The 13,750-nt window shown below is 39.4% G+C and overlaps 1 protein-coding gene across 1 annotated transcript in view; it reads left to right on the top strand.

The window, feature by feature from the left end:
- The window catches only part of ARSJ (arylsulfatase family member J), a 50,891-nt gene extending 48,304 nt beyond the window's left edge, over nucleotides 1-2,587 (top strand). The window contains exon 2 of the mRNA XM_077814412.1: nucleotides 931-2,587. Within this exon, the coding sequence (XP_077670538.1) occupies nucleotides 931-2,326 (1,396 nt within the window). The 3' untranslated portion in view covers nucleotides 2,327-2,587. The remainder of the gene's footprint in view (nucleotides 1-930) is intronic.
- The last annotated feature ends 11,163 nt before the right edge of the window (nucleotides 2,588-13,750 follow it).

The following is a 13,750-nucleotide window of genomic DNA, read 5'->3' as shown; positions in this document are numbered from 1 at the left end:
TATATGCACTCTGTAGATTTGTTTACCATAGGAAAATATGAGGCTTTTAACACATTTACATAAATATATCTTCTACAATATAATTTTCTCTAAGCCAAATGTGATGGGGACATGGGGAAAGATTTCTGTGGGGAAAAGAATGGTGCAGCAAATCGGGGTGTTATCAGATAAGTAAATATTTTGGGTAACTAACTAACTATTTAGAGATGACAGACATCAGGAGATGTTTATTTGAATAGTTTGGCAAGGTGACAACTTGGCTGTTGAACAGGGTCAGAGCTTGCATGCTGAACTCTAATGCTGTATATATGACCAAGATAACAATAAGGCAAGTTAGAAATCTGTTGATTAAGTTTTCGTTCTTATTTTTCAATTGCCATATCTACATCAGCTTGTATAGATATCCACTGTTAAAGGCTACAGTATATTGTAAAAGACACCATAATGCTGCACAATGCCTTCTGAGTAGCATTAATGTTGGTGGATTTATAGTTATTTATTATTTATATAGTAATTCCATACAGCGCTGCATAGACTAGGTTAAAAAAACAGATCTGTGCTTTCAAGAGTTTACAGTTTAACTCAGACAAATACTAAGGAAATGATTCAGGCACAAGAAGGTGCAGAACATGGTCAGTTTTTCACAGGTCCTAGTGTATACAGAGTATACTGAAAAGATTGACTACTAACCTTTAAACATTTCTAAAGTAAAATATATACCATTTCCTTGTTTCGACAAATGTCTTGGCATGATATCAGTATTCTTTGAGATTTACACTTTTAAAACATTTCTAACAAAGACTGTCTTGTGCAGGGACATTTGTAGTTACTATTTATTGCATGTGTGTTCTTGTTTGTGGATGTGTCTACATACATTTCTTTTCTCTCCCCTCTGTCTAATATGTATTTCTCCTTTTTTGTCTTTTTCAGATACCAGATACACACAGGCCTTCAGCATTCTGTCATAAGGCCTACTCAGCCTAACTGTTTACCTCTGGATAATGTGACTCTACCTCAGAAGCTGAAGGAGGTTGGCTACTCAACACACATGGTTGGAAAATGGCACTTGGGATTTTACCGTAAAGAATGCATGCCGACACAAAGAGGATTTGATTCTTTTTTTGGCTCACTCTTGGGCAGTGGGGATTATTACACTCACTACAAATGTGACAGCCCTGGGATATGTGGCTATGACCTGTATGAGAATGACAATGCAGCTTGGGATCATGACAATGGCATATATTCAACACAGATGTACACACAAAAAGTACAACAAATCTTAGCCTCTCATAATCCCAGGACCCCAATCTTTTTATATATTGCTTACCAAGCTGTTCACTCTCCACTACAGGCACCAGGCAAGTATTTTGAACATTATAGATCAATAAATAATATAAACAGGCGGAGATATGCTGCCATGCTGGCCTGTTTGGATGAAGCCATCAACAATGTGACCCTTGCTTTAAAGAGGTATGGTTACTATGACAACAGCATTCTCATCTACTCTTCAGATAATGGTGGGCAACCAATGGCTGGAGGAAGTAACTGGCCTCTCAGAGGAAGCAAAGGGTCATATTGGGAGGGGGGAATCCGTGCTGTTGGCTTTGTCCATAGCCCCCTTCTGAAAAACAAAGGGTCTGTGTGTAAGGAGCTTGTGCACATCACAGACTGGTTCCCCACTTTGATCACATTGGCAGAAGGGCAGATTGATGAGGACATCCAGTTGGATGGCTATGATATATGGGAGACTATAAGTGAAGGCAGACGTTCCCCAAGGGTGGACATTTTACACAACATTGACCCCATTTACACCAAAGCCAAAAATGGCTCATGGGCAGCAGGCTTTGGGATCTGGAACACAGCAATTCAGTCAGCAATCAGAGTAAACCACTGGAAACTACTGACCGGAAATCCTGGATACAGTGACTGGGTCCCTCCTCAGTCTTTTAGCAACGCTGGCCCCAATCGCTGGCACAACGAACGAGTTTCTTGGATGGCTGGCAAAACAGTATGGCTTTTTAACATAACTGCAGACCCATATGAGCGAGTGGACCTTTCTGGTAAGTATCCGGATATAGTGAAGCAGTTGTTGCGGAGACTTTCACAGTTCAATAAGACTGCAGTTCCTGTTCGATACCCAGCTAAAGACCCTAGAAGTAACCCTAAACTCAATGGAGGAGTCTGGGGCCCATGGTTTAAGGAGGATGAAAAGAAAAAGAAGCCAGGTAAAATTAAGGGAGAGAATAAACAAAAGAAGAACAAGAAAAAAACAAGTCAGAAAAAGGGACACTCCTTAAATTGCCATTTGCACCTTGCTGGTGGATAGGATCAACTACTGTCATTGCATAAGCCTAAGGCAGTCTGCTCCAACTTTCGGGAGCTGCTGACATTCCACCACAGTAGAAATACCAGCTCTGCACTATGACTGAATGAAAAGTCTCCCCTTGTGGTTGGTTCTCACATTATACCAGCACAAGTTATCCTGACGCTCTACCTGAAGAATATATAAATGCCCATGTGGCAAACATCGTTCTCTTCAGCACAAATGATGTTTTTCCATCACAGCTACATTCCATATAACAATGGAAATAACTCTCAGTTCCAGTATTTCTCTGTTTGAAGGATACTTTGTGGGGTTATTCCATGCCCAAAATAGAATGTATATTTCAATAATGGTATGGAAAAGTTACTAGTAGATATTCCAAAACAGATAAAGATGATCTATAGAGAGAAATAAAACCCAAAATCTGACTGTCATTTTAGGTTATATTGGGTTGTAGTCACCATGTTGTGATTTTTTTTTTAATTAAGCACAGCAAAAGTTTAAGCCCCCTAAGAGTCTATATGCTTTTTTAAAAAGCTGCTTTTAATTAAACTGTGTCTGTCTTACATAAATTGGAGATTTTTTTGTGCTCAGTTTCCAATAAAAACAAAAGCACACACAAGAATCAGTCAGCGCATGTCTCATATTATTTACCATAGGGATAGGCAGAGATGAAGTCTTTGAGCACACCACCAAAATGAATGTAATGTTTATACACTTTAAGTTAACTCTGCTACAGTACACAAAAAAAACATAATTTATTTTACAACAGAAGTCAATTCTTTCATCTATATTAAAGCTTTCACAGTGGGTGATGCAAGCCACCTTTTTGTTTTATTTGATTTGATTTGCTCTATCATTAGAGATTTTATTTTACATATCCAAATCTGCATAGTACTGTAAAAACACAAATTACTGTAAATACAGCTAAGATGCAAAAGAAGAATGATTCAGGTACATCATTTCATTATATATTTGCCTCCAATTAATTTGAATGTATCAAAGTGATTATTTGACTCAGTGGTCACTTGAAATATTGTTGTTCAGTTTCTGTATGGAAGCTAGACCGGTTTTGTGTTTTTTGGGGGGGAGTCTACTCTAAACCTTTTATTTATATATCTATTAAAATATTTTATTTTTATGGCATTCATAAAAGTATTATGTCTCTCCTTTGCACTGAAGGTCATAATTCAGTTCTTGATTTTTTAAAATGATCTTGCTAAGCTTTGTTTTGGTTTGTTTTTTTTAAATGCAGGCTTGATTTGATGACATTTCATTTCTGTGATACGGTTCCGTCCTTCAAAGAGTTACTGAATTCAGGACACTATTAAAACTGTCCTTATTTACAAGGATGCTAATGAAGAATTCTCCAGTACCCAGATGGATGGTTACACTGGCTTTTTTAATCTTGTTGTATTACAGTGGATAATGTAATTCAGAGTTCCCATGAAAAAAACAACGAGGAGTGCTTGTGGCACCTTAGAGACTAACAAATTTATTTGGGCATAAGCTTTCGTGGGCTGTAACCCACTTCATCAGATGCATGGAGTGAAAAATACAGTACGTAGGTATAAATATGAACACATGAAAAGATGGAAGTTGCCTTATCAAGTGGGGGGTCAGTGCTAACGAGGCCAATTCAGTTAGGGTGGATGTGGCCCATCACAAATCTGTGTCTTGTTACGAATTACACCTGATAGGTCACGCACAAGAACTGCTACGAATTATACCTGATAGGTCACTCACAGTTCGAGTCTAGGCTGAGGCACACAAACAAAGTCGACAACTGCAGAGTTTCCAGAGACACTAAGTTTATTACGCTCAAGCGTGGTGCCCCCCTGTTAGTCAGGAGGGTACCCCGAATGCAGGTTATACAGAGATTATATGCCTTTTAGCAAAGCACGTTGCCCTCGTGCATCGGAAACCTTAGCCAATAGACAAACCCTTCCCTTATCTACCACCTATCCCTGCTAGGTACAAAGGGTCTATGTGTAAGGAGCTTGTGCACATCACAGACTGGTTCCCCACTTTGATCACATTGGCAGAAGGGCAGATTGATAAGGACATCCAGTTGGATGGCTATGATATATGGGAGACTATAAGTGAAGGCAGACGTTCCCCAAGGCTGGACATTTCCGTGTTAAACCATTACTTCAACTACACAACATGGTCCTAAAGCAATGCACCAGTAGCCTTTTTTATTAGGATGGGAGGCTCACATCAAGGCCAGGAGACAGGGAGTTAGGAACAGACAAAGAACAGAAACCGGGAGTTGAGAGGCTGGAAACAAGGGGGAGGGTTTTCACAGGAATGCAGTATCTAAGGAACACTCCTCCTGGTGCATGATGTGCTTGCTTTTAGACAATGGTGGGCCCCAAACCAAAATGGAGTCACATATGCTAACTTTTCCTTAACGGTCTTAATATAACATATAGCAAATGAAATTAATGCCAGCTGATTAACATAGTAGATAGCCATCACCTAACTTGTGGTAAAAATTTAAATGAGAATACCATTTCAACAATTAGAAACAGAGGGCCTGACATCTGTGTAAAGCCATGGCAGTTGATGGAGTTACACCAGTTTAAAATCAGTGTAAACTGAAATCAGACACAGGTCCAGCATATTGATAAAAGTACAATCTATTTTTTGAAATTGTATCGCTGTAGATAATATAACTGCTAATATCGTCTAACAAAAATCATTAGAGTGCAAATTTATAAAATTTCATCAAAATCAAACCATCATCAATACAGCATTGGAAGCAAGTGTAGTTTGTTTTCTGCCTTCAGGGATAGATCTGAAATATTTTTAAGGCAACCCTGAGAAGTTCTCATAACATATGTCCAATATGTAAACTTGAATGACTATGTAGACATTTAAAAAATAAAGAGAGTAAAATATTGGCCAATGAAGTGAGCTGTATCTCACGAAAGCTTATGCTCAAAGAAATGTGTTAGTCTCTAAGGTGCCACAAGTATTCCTTTTCTTTTTACATGTACTGAGAGAATCTGGATTTGGGTAATCAAAATTATAAGGTAAATCAGGAAAGAAGATGATTTTGAAATACTATCATGCCAGGGAGATTTCTTAACACACACAAATCACTCTTTGGTTTCATATGGAATAGCCCTGCATTGTGACCTGAGCCCAGCATTAGAGAAAACAGGTTTCTCAGTGTTCCTGTAGAAAGGACCACAAATATGTAATCTATAGGGACAATTTGTATATTTGGCAGGACTGAGATGAGCTTATCTCTGAATGGCTAAAGCACATAAGTTATTCTCTCAATTGCTTAGAACACAGCTCTTCAATAATAGTGCAGCGGCTAATTCATTTTATCACACCAACTTCTAGCAGACAGAAAGGACGGCTCCATCAATTTCCTTGGCTAATATAAATAAAGTCCATGGTAGTAAAATGCCAACATCATACAATCAATGACTTCCCCTTTGAAAGTAAGTTTTGTGGTTGCCTTGACATTTACTGGTCAGAAGAAACCAGAGACCATTATTATATGACAATGTTTTATTCCATTATTATTTCTTTTTGTTCAATTACGGAGCAAAGAAAGAACTCCTTGAATGTAATCAGCATAAAGTATAATGGTGGATCAGAAGTCTCTTTATTCCTATATATATTCTACATATGCCACAGGAGAAAACATTTATAAAACCAGAGGATGCATACTTTCTAAAGATTGCATTAGATTTTAGTTCTGCTGTCCTATTAAAGTCAAGAGGTGAGGTACAGTTAAACTAGTGGGCAAAGCTCAGCAGGATTGGAAGTTAGGTTTTAAAAAGCCTTGAAAATTTTGGAAGCATATCTGAATGTTTTATCGAACATTTCAAAACCTTTACAATCCTATCACTTCTAGATTTTACCGTCTTTACTCACAGTCCAGCTTGGTTCTTCTCATTTTCCCAAGCATAGAGCTTATTTTCCAACCTGCAATAGACCCTTTCAGCCACAGCTCCCTCTCAATGTTCTTCAACCACACATGTGTTCAATAGGACATTCTCTTTACTGAGCTGTTGTGTGATCGTGAGTGAATGAGCATTGAATACACTAAGTCGTATGTGCCTCAGAATGTATTGCTGATACTTTCGGAAGTCATTAGAGTTGAAAACAGCAGCCAGCTCAGCAGAGGTAACCACAGTTGCTTAGACAACAATGCCATATTCCAAAGCAAAATTGGAAGGCTGGTTGGATATTGTACAAGAATAAGGAGAAAGGGCATTACTTTTTTGAAGCTGAAAAATGTGTGCAAAGAAAGGCCTGCATTAACATTTTCAGGAAAGAAAGTCTTGCACCCTCTGACCCTTCAAAACAGTTTCATTACCCATTTTTGAAGTGTTTAAAGGAACAATAGGGGTTTTTTTTAATATAGGCTGCTGTGCACCATATCCTATCATGGGCACATGGAGAAAATAGGGCTGGCATCATCTATGTGGGCTGGTCCTGATGTCCTCACATGGCATCAGCACTGTCTGCAGGAGCCTTGGAAACACCATACTGAACACAGGTGCTTCTTTTCTTTCTCTTCCCATATACTGTTGGTGACTGTTTTTGTGAGAGATGAAAGCTACTCTCCTTCCTTAGCCCCAACTCCGCAGTTCAGTACTTCCTCACTGCAACACTGTGCAGAAGGAAAAGCAGAACCGGTGAGTAGGAGAAAAGAGAGGAATCTAAGGGAAGGAAAATAACTGGAGGGAAAACACCCCCTGCCTCCTGACAGATCACCTTTAGACACTGTACATCACCCTCATTTTCACTGGAAAAGCTGGCAGATATGAAGAAGCTTAATCCTGTCCTTTTCTGTATTTTGTTTCTCAACCTTCATCAATCCTTACCTAAAACCCCATTCAATGCTTTTAAAATTGCTAAATGGTTTTATTATCCACTATTGAGAGTTAGTTTTTTTGGATTTAGCATGACTAAATTTAGCATGGAACTGGAGGCATAAGTTTCCTTGCTGCAGATAAAACAAAAGTAAGTGGAAGTGCATGTTATGAATGGTAAATGATTCTAAAATGACAGTCTCTGTATGTGACTCATTCTGTGGGATGAGGGGAAAAGACCATCGTGTACGGAAGCTCAGGATCTGAAGATTATTTGTCATCACTAATGGATGCATTAACAGCCAAAGCAATTCAACAGATCTCTTTGGGACATGAGCCTTTTTCAAAAGGGGACTATGCCAGTAAAGCAAGCAACTTTTCCCTTTCATATTGAGATAGTAGATTTGAGATCAAGTTGGTAAAGAACACTCACGTTTCTATCTGTACAGAACTAAACTTCATGAGGAATTTGAGGCATTGTCTAAACAACACCAAGCATTGAAACTTAATTATTTTGTGGTTTTGCTGCATGTTTCTAACTTCCCCCTTCTTTTTCTCTCCCTCACACTCCATATACAAACACCCTCAGGAACCCCATGTATATTTGGATAGTTGCCCTTTAAAGCCAAAATTTAAAAAAGCCTGGCTGTTGTTCAATTTTAAAAAGAGCTAGAAACAACCACGTTACATTTTTGCAATAAAATTTTCATGCATGGAGATCTTGTTATGAGCCAGGGGACCACACTTTGATTGAACATTATTGTCCTTTATATTGAATTCTTGAAAACACTCCCTGCACCTGCTTTGTAATTTTCATAGTTTGTTACATTCACAGAACAATACAGGCTCCAAAAAATAAAGGGGTAACAATTGTTTTATAGCAATTGATAATTTGTCTAAAAACTTTTTAACAAATGTTTTGATTTGTTTTCCCATTTTCTTTTGTTAATTTTAATGTTTATAGTTTGTAAATGGTAATAACTTCAAAGTTTTAATGTAAAGAATTTTAAAAAAAAGCAAAAGTAGCAAAAATGATATGTTTTAAATTGTTGAAGGTTAAGGTGCTAAAGCAAACTTTTATTGAAAGAACATCTTGGGTAATTCCCCATGTGAGCAAAATGCCAGCTTAATTCAGGGCTGCTACTGAAGTGACTCTGAATTGAATTTCAAGGCACCTGAACCAAGAGCTGTTGCAGTACCAAACATTTTGTGATTATTATTTTTTGGGGGGTATCTTTTAATAAAAGGTTAAAAAGTGTGTTTGCCATGGTATTACACAGGCTGATATCTCTGTATACCAAACCCAAATCTTGTTTAAAACTGTTTAATATTGGAAAGTTAGGATCTTCTTAACACTTTTGATTTTTTGGGTCCATTTAAACCATCTGAAATAATACAACAGGCTATATGATTCCCTTTTTTTTAATTAAGATTTGCTTCTGCAGGGGAAAAGTAGCTAATACTTAACTGCACCCTGAAGACATTCAGTCTTTAAATATATGAATATTTTTCTAGTACAAGTATGTGAAGCGCCATTTTAAAAGAATATAAATAGAAGCACAGTTCAGTGCATTCACTGAGAATTGCCAGAGTCCTCTGTAGAGTAATTTATTCTATTATCTAATTGCAAAAAAAAAAAAAGTCATCCTCTTTGATGTGTTTGATTTGAAGACCACTTGAGGACTTTAAACCTATTCTTATAAACTGTTTGATAAAGGGCCAAAAGCAGAGCTTTTATTTACTGAAGGCCCTCTCTAACATTAAGTGAGCTATTAGGTATATACTGGGGGACCTCTTTACAAATGTTAAATTTTATGGATAGACAGAAGTGAGCCACCTTTGAGTTGATACTTCATTCAAAGGAGGGTTTTGCACTTAATTTTCAGGAGAGGGAGGTACCAGAGATGAAAGAATGATCCAGGCGGCCACAAAGCCAACATCTATCTGTTCTTACTAATGTGTGTCTACTTATGGAGAGTTGGTGAAACCTTGTTGAAGTTGTATGTGACAGCTGCCCTTCATTCAGGATAAAGGTAAGAAGCAGTTAAACTCCTTTTTGGAGTAAAATTAGCTGAGATAATAGGAGCCAACTTTGCTAAACCCAGGAGGGTTTTCACTGGGTATTGTTTGATGGAGATGTGTGTGTGTGTGAGAGAGAGAGAGAGAGAGAGAGAGAGAGAAGAAGAAGAAGCAGCACTGCCAAAAAAACCAAACCCCAAAACAAGCAGACAGCAAGAGCACTGAGAAAAAGTGAAGAGAGGGAGCTTTGGGGGCAGAGTGTGGGCTGGAAAGAGGCTTGGAACTGTGAGCAAAGAAACTGCCTCCTGTTCTTTGATTCCTGCTGTGTTCAGAGAAATGGAACTTTCCACATTCTTTGTAAATAAACAGGATTGCATCAAAGAAATACCCGACTCCATCATCCATTTCTCCTAACGGAAACACCCCGCAAGACCCCAGATAGCGTCTAATTGGGCTAACAATATGAACCAGTTATCTCTGTGCTCTCACAACCTATTGAAGTCATTCAAACTTTGATTGCCTGTTTCTCTCATATTCATTGCTTTCCTGCATTTGTTTCATTAGAGGATTTTGTCACATTTTACCACATTTCCTTCTAAACTATTAGAGTGAATATAGGCTCTGAGAGAGAGCCTAGTGGCACTTTATTGATTACCTCCACCCATCTCAGACTGCTTATGCCTTCATGCAAACCCTATTAACCAAGCCAGTATTTTATGCACACAAGAAACTAACCTCCTGCACTTTATATGTAAATATTGTAGATTTGAAAGTTTTAGATCTCTGTGACCCACACCCACAGTAAAACCTAAAGGACAGAGGGGGAAAGTAATCAAAAATCCCCCTGGCTTGAAAGCCATAATGCAATAAATTCTACCCTCTAGAGGAAGAGTTAGTGGAAGCAGGAAGGGGGGCACAAGGTATGGCTGTGAACTCTATGGGCCTCAAGGATCTGCAAGGAATCGGGTTATGACCCTACAGAGCTCCAATTATTCAGCCGTCTCCTCCTCTTGTCAGTACAGTTTCCATGGGAGTTGACCTGTCGTTAACTATTTACCCTCCTTCTGAAAAGAATCAGTTTTGAAGCCACAGGGTTAATTCTGTTTCCAACATTATTAATAACTGTGTGGCTTTCTGCTTGAAAATCCTCTTATGTGATAGGTCACTGCTTCCATCTTAGGTTGCCCCAGCAAACACCAGGCTCCCAAGAAAGGAGAACATGCAATGTTGACTCTATTCCCACCTCCTTTTCTGAGAGGTGGGGGGCTTTCATAGAATCATAGAATATCAGGGTTGGAAGGGACCCCTGAAGGTCATCTAGTCCAACCCCCTGCTCGAAGCAGGACCAATTCCCAGTTAAATCATCCCAGCCAGGGCTTTGTCAAGCCTGACCTTAAAAACCTCTAAGGAAGGAGATTCCACCACCTCCCTAGGTAATGCATTCCAGTGTTTCACCACCCTCTTAGTGAAAAAGTTTTTCCTAATATCCAATCTAAACCTCCCCCACTGCAACTTGAAACCATTACTCCTCGTTCTGTCATCTGCTACCATTGAGAACAGTCTAGAGCCATCCTCTTTGGAACCCCCTTTCAGGTAGTTGAAAGCAGCTATCAAATCCCCCCTCATTCTTCTCTTCTGCAGGCTAAACAATCCCAGCTCCCTCAGCCTCTCCTCATAAGTCATGTGTTCTAGACCCCTAATCATTTTTGTTGCCCTTCGCTGGACTCTCTCCAATTTATCCACATCCTTCTTGTAGTGTGGGGCCCAAAACTGGACACACTACTCCAGATGAGGCCTCACCAATGCCGAATAGAGGGGAACGATCACGTCCCTCGATCTGCTCGCTATGCCCCTACTTATACATCCCAAAATGCCATTTGCCTTCTTGGCAACAAGGGCACACTGCTGACTCATATCCAGCTTCTCGTCCACTGTCACCCCTAGGTCCTTTTCCGCAGAACTGCTGCCTAGCCATTCGGTCCCTAGTCTGTAGCGGTGCATTGGATTCTTCCATCCTAAGTGCAGGACCCTGCACTTATCCTTATTGAACCTCATCAGATTTCTTTTGGCCCAATCCTCCAATTTGTCTAGGTCCTTCTGTATCCTATCCCTCCCCTCCAGCGTATCTACCACTCCTCCCAGTTTAGTATCATCCGCAAATTTGCTGAGAGTGCAATCCACACCTTTCTACCACTTCATAAGCCTGGGTGTCAGGTGACTGGTCTGGAAGAGGTTAATCTATAAAGTTTGTGTTTAGCCACTGAAAATACCCAATCTGCAAACTCACTGTACAAGCCATAAAGAAATTCAAGAAAGTGCTTTACATTATCTTATCATAAATTCATGCCTAGCATCCATCAATAGGGTGCTGTTCTTGTGTTCCTGTCAGTGTTTATAGTATTTTCACCATTGCTAAAAGACAAGGAGGTTTATCAGGCTGCAATTTCCGGTACCTTTCTTTGATTCCTTTTAAATTATAAGTGCTAGCTTCTCTCAAGTGTGTCCATATCTTCCCCATTTCCAAGGTTTTAAATATGTAGTAGAGAATCTGATCATCAATAGATTATCTGATCTGCACATCATCATCTGCTCTTCACAAATGATAATTAGTGTTCAGGTAACAACAAATATGCCCAGATATTTGGGAATCAGTAGACAGAGAGTCAAGAGATGTGGAAGGTATGAGCAGTGTGTGAGAAAAGGGATATTAGGGACTTGGGTAATCAATTCTATGCTACCTGCTAGAGGTGACACTCTCTTTTGCTACAATGATCTATGCATGTGACCTGAATTTGTGTGCACAAATCAGATCTAACTACAGTGCCTGATACTTGGTTAGGGTGTCGGGCTGCGACTTGGGACAGTTGGGTTCAAGTCCGTGCTTTGCCAAAAATTTCCTTTGAGACCTTGGGCAAGTCATTTATCCTCTCTGTGCCACAGCTCCCATTTGGAAAAAAAAAATGGGATAACAGTAATTCCCTCTACCTGACAGGATTGTTGTGAAAATAAATGAGGTATCATGCGGTAACTGGGGACCACAGAAGTACCTATGAGAGATATAGAATTAAATATGTTACATATATGTGGGAAAATGCATTTTGTGTGCATGCATATCAAAGCCCTTTGAAAACATGGCCTTTGACATTTCTCTGGCAACATCATGATGACCATGTTTAAGACTGGTTTTGGGAGGCGGGAGATGACTTTCCTTCCTGTTTCACTTGGCCTCCTGCTTACCCATAGAGAAGCTGTGACATCCAATGCAAGTACATTTTTAAGAATCCATTGGTTTTGATGGAACAAAGCTGACTCTTGCACTGCAGCAGCTTGGGGCTGAGCTTTCAGATACAGGAGAACATGACTGAACACCTGGTGCAAGTGCAGGTCCCTGCTAATATGTGAAAGTGGCCCAGAATAAATTTACTTTTCTTCATAAGAAAATACACCCAGGGCAGCAACAGGTTGGGGAGAATTTAACAATGGGAAAACTATACAATATTTCTGATACATTTTGAAAACTCAGCTTGTCACAGTTAGGTTGTAACTAACCAGAAAGCAACCTTGTCTGCCCATAAGCAGCTTAATGGTGGTATTGATTATCATCATCAAGCTCACACTTCATATGAGAGTTGACAGCAAAGTAAAAGCCTGATCCTGTGAGATGAGGGAGCCCTGAGTTGGTGTGCTGAGTCCCCTGCACTCTTATTGGCGAGTGTTCAGTCCCTCATTAAACAAAGACCTTTTCCATCTTGCAGCATGTTGTTAAACCCACTGCGTTATAACCATTCAGAAATGCCAGAGCTCAAAAAAAGTTGTATAATCTCTGAAACAAGACACTTCTTTTCCTAAATATTGTTGTTGGGTCTCTTTTGAAATGTGTACAAGGTCAGTCTCCAAGAGAGCTTCTTTCCTCATCGATTCATAGAACGTAAGACCAGAAGGAACCACTAGATCATCTAGTCTGACCTTCCGTATATCACAGGCCATCATCGCATTTTACCCAGTTTCCTCTGTATCGAGCCCAATAGCTTGTGTTTGATTAAAGCATATCTTCCAGAAAGGCATCCTGTCTTGACGTAAAGACATCAAGAGATGGAGAATCCACCACTTTCCTTGATAGTTTAGTTTGTTTACATTGTTAAAAAATTGTGCCTTATTTCTAATTTGAATTTGTCTGGTTTCCAGCCATCGATTCTTGTTATGCCTTTCTCCCGAGATTAAAAAGCCCTTTAGTACTTGATATTTTCTCCATGTGAAGGCACACATATACTGTAATCCAGTCACCTCTCAATCTTCTTTGTGATAAACTAAATGGATTGAGCTCTTTAAATCTCTCTCTGTAAGGCATTTTCTCCAGCCATCAGATAATATTTCTGGCTTTCTGCATCCTCTCCAAAAAAGAAAAGGAGTACTAGTGGCACCTTAGAGACTAACCAATTTATTTGAGCATAAGCTTTTGTGAGCTACAGCTCACTTCATCGGATGCATTAAGTGAGCTGTAGCTCACGAAAGCTTATGCTCAAATAAATTGGTTAGTCTCTAAGGTGCCACTAGTACTCCTTTTCTT

Source organism: Eretmochelys imbricata, chromosome 4, assembly GCF_965152235.1.
Source record: "Eretmochelys imbricata isolate rEreImb1 chromosome 4, rEreImb1.hap1, whole genome shotgun sequence".
Taxonomy (NCBI): Eukaryota; Metazoa; Chordata; order Testudines; family Cheloniidae; genus Eretmochelys; species Eretmochelys imbricata.
This window is presented reverse-complemented; position numbering and strand designations above follow the sequence as displayed.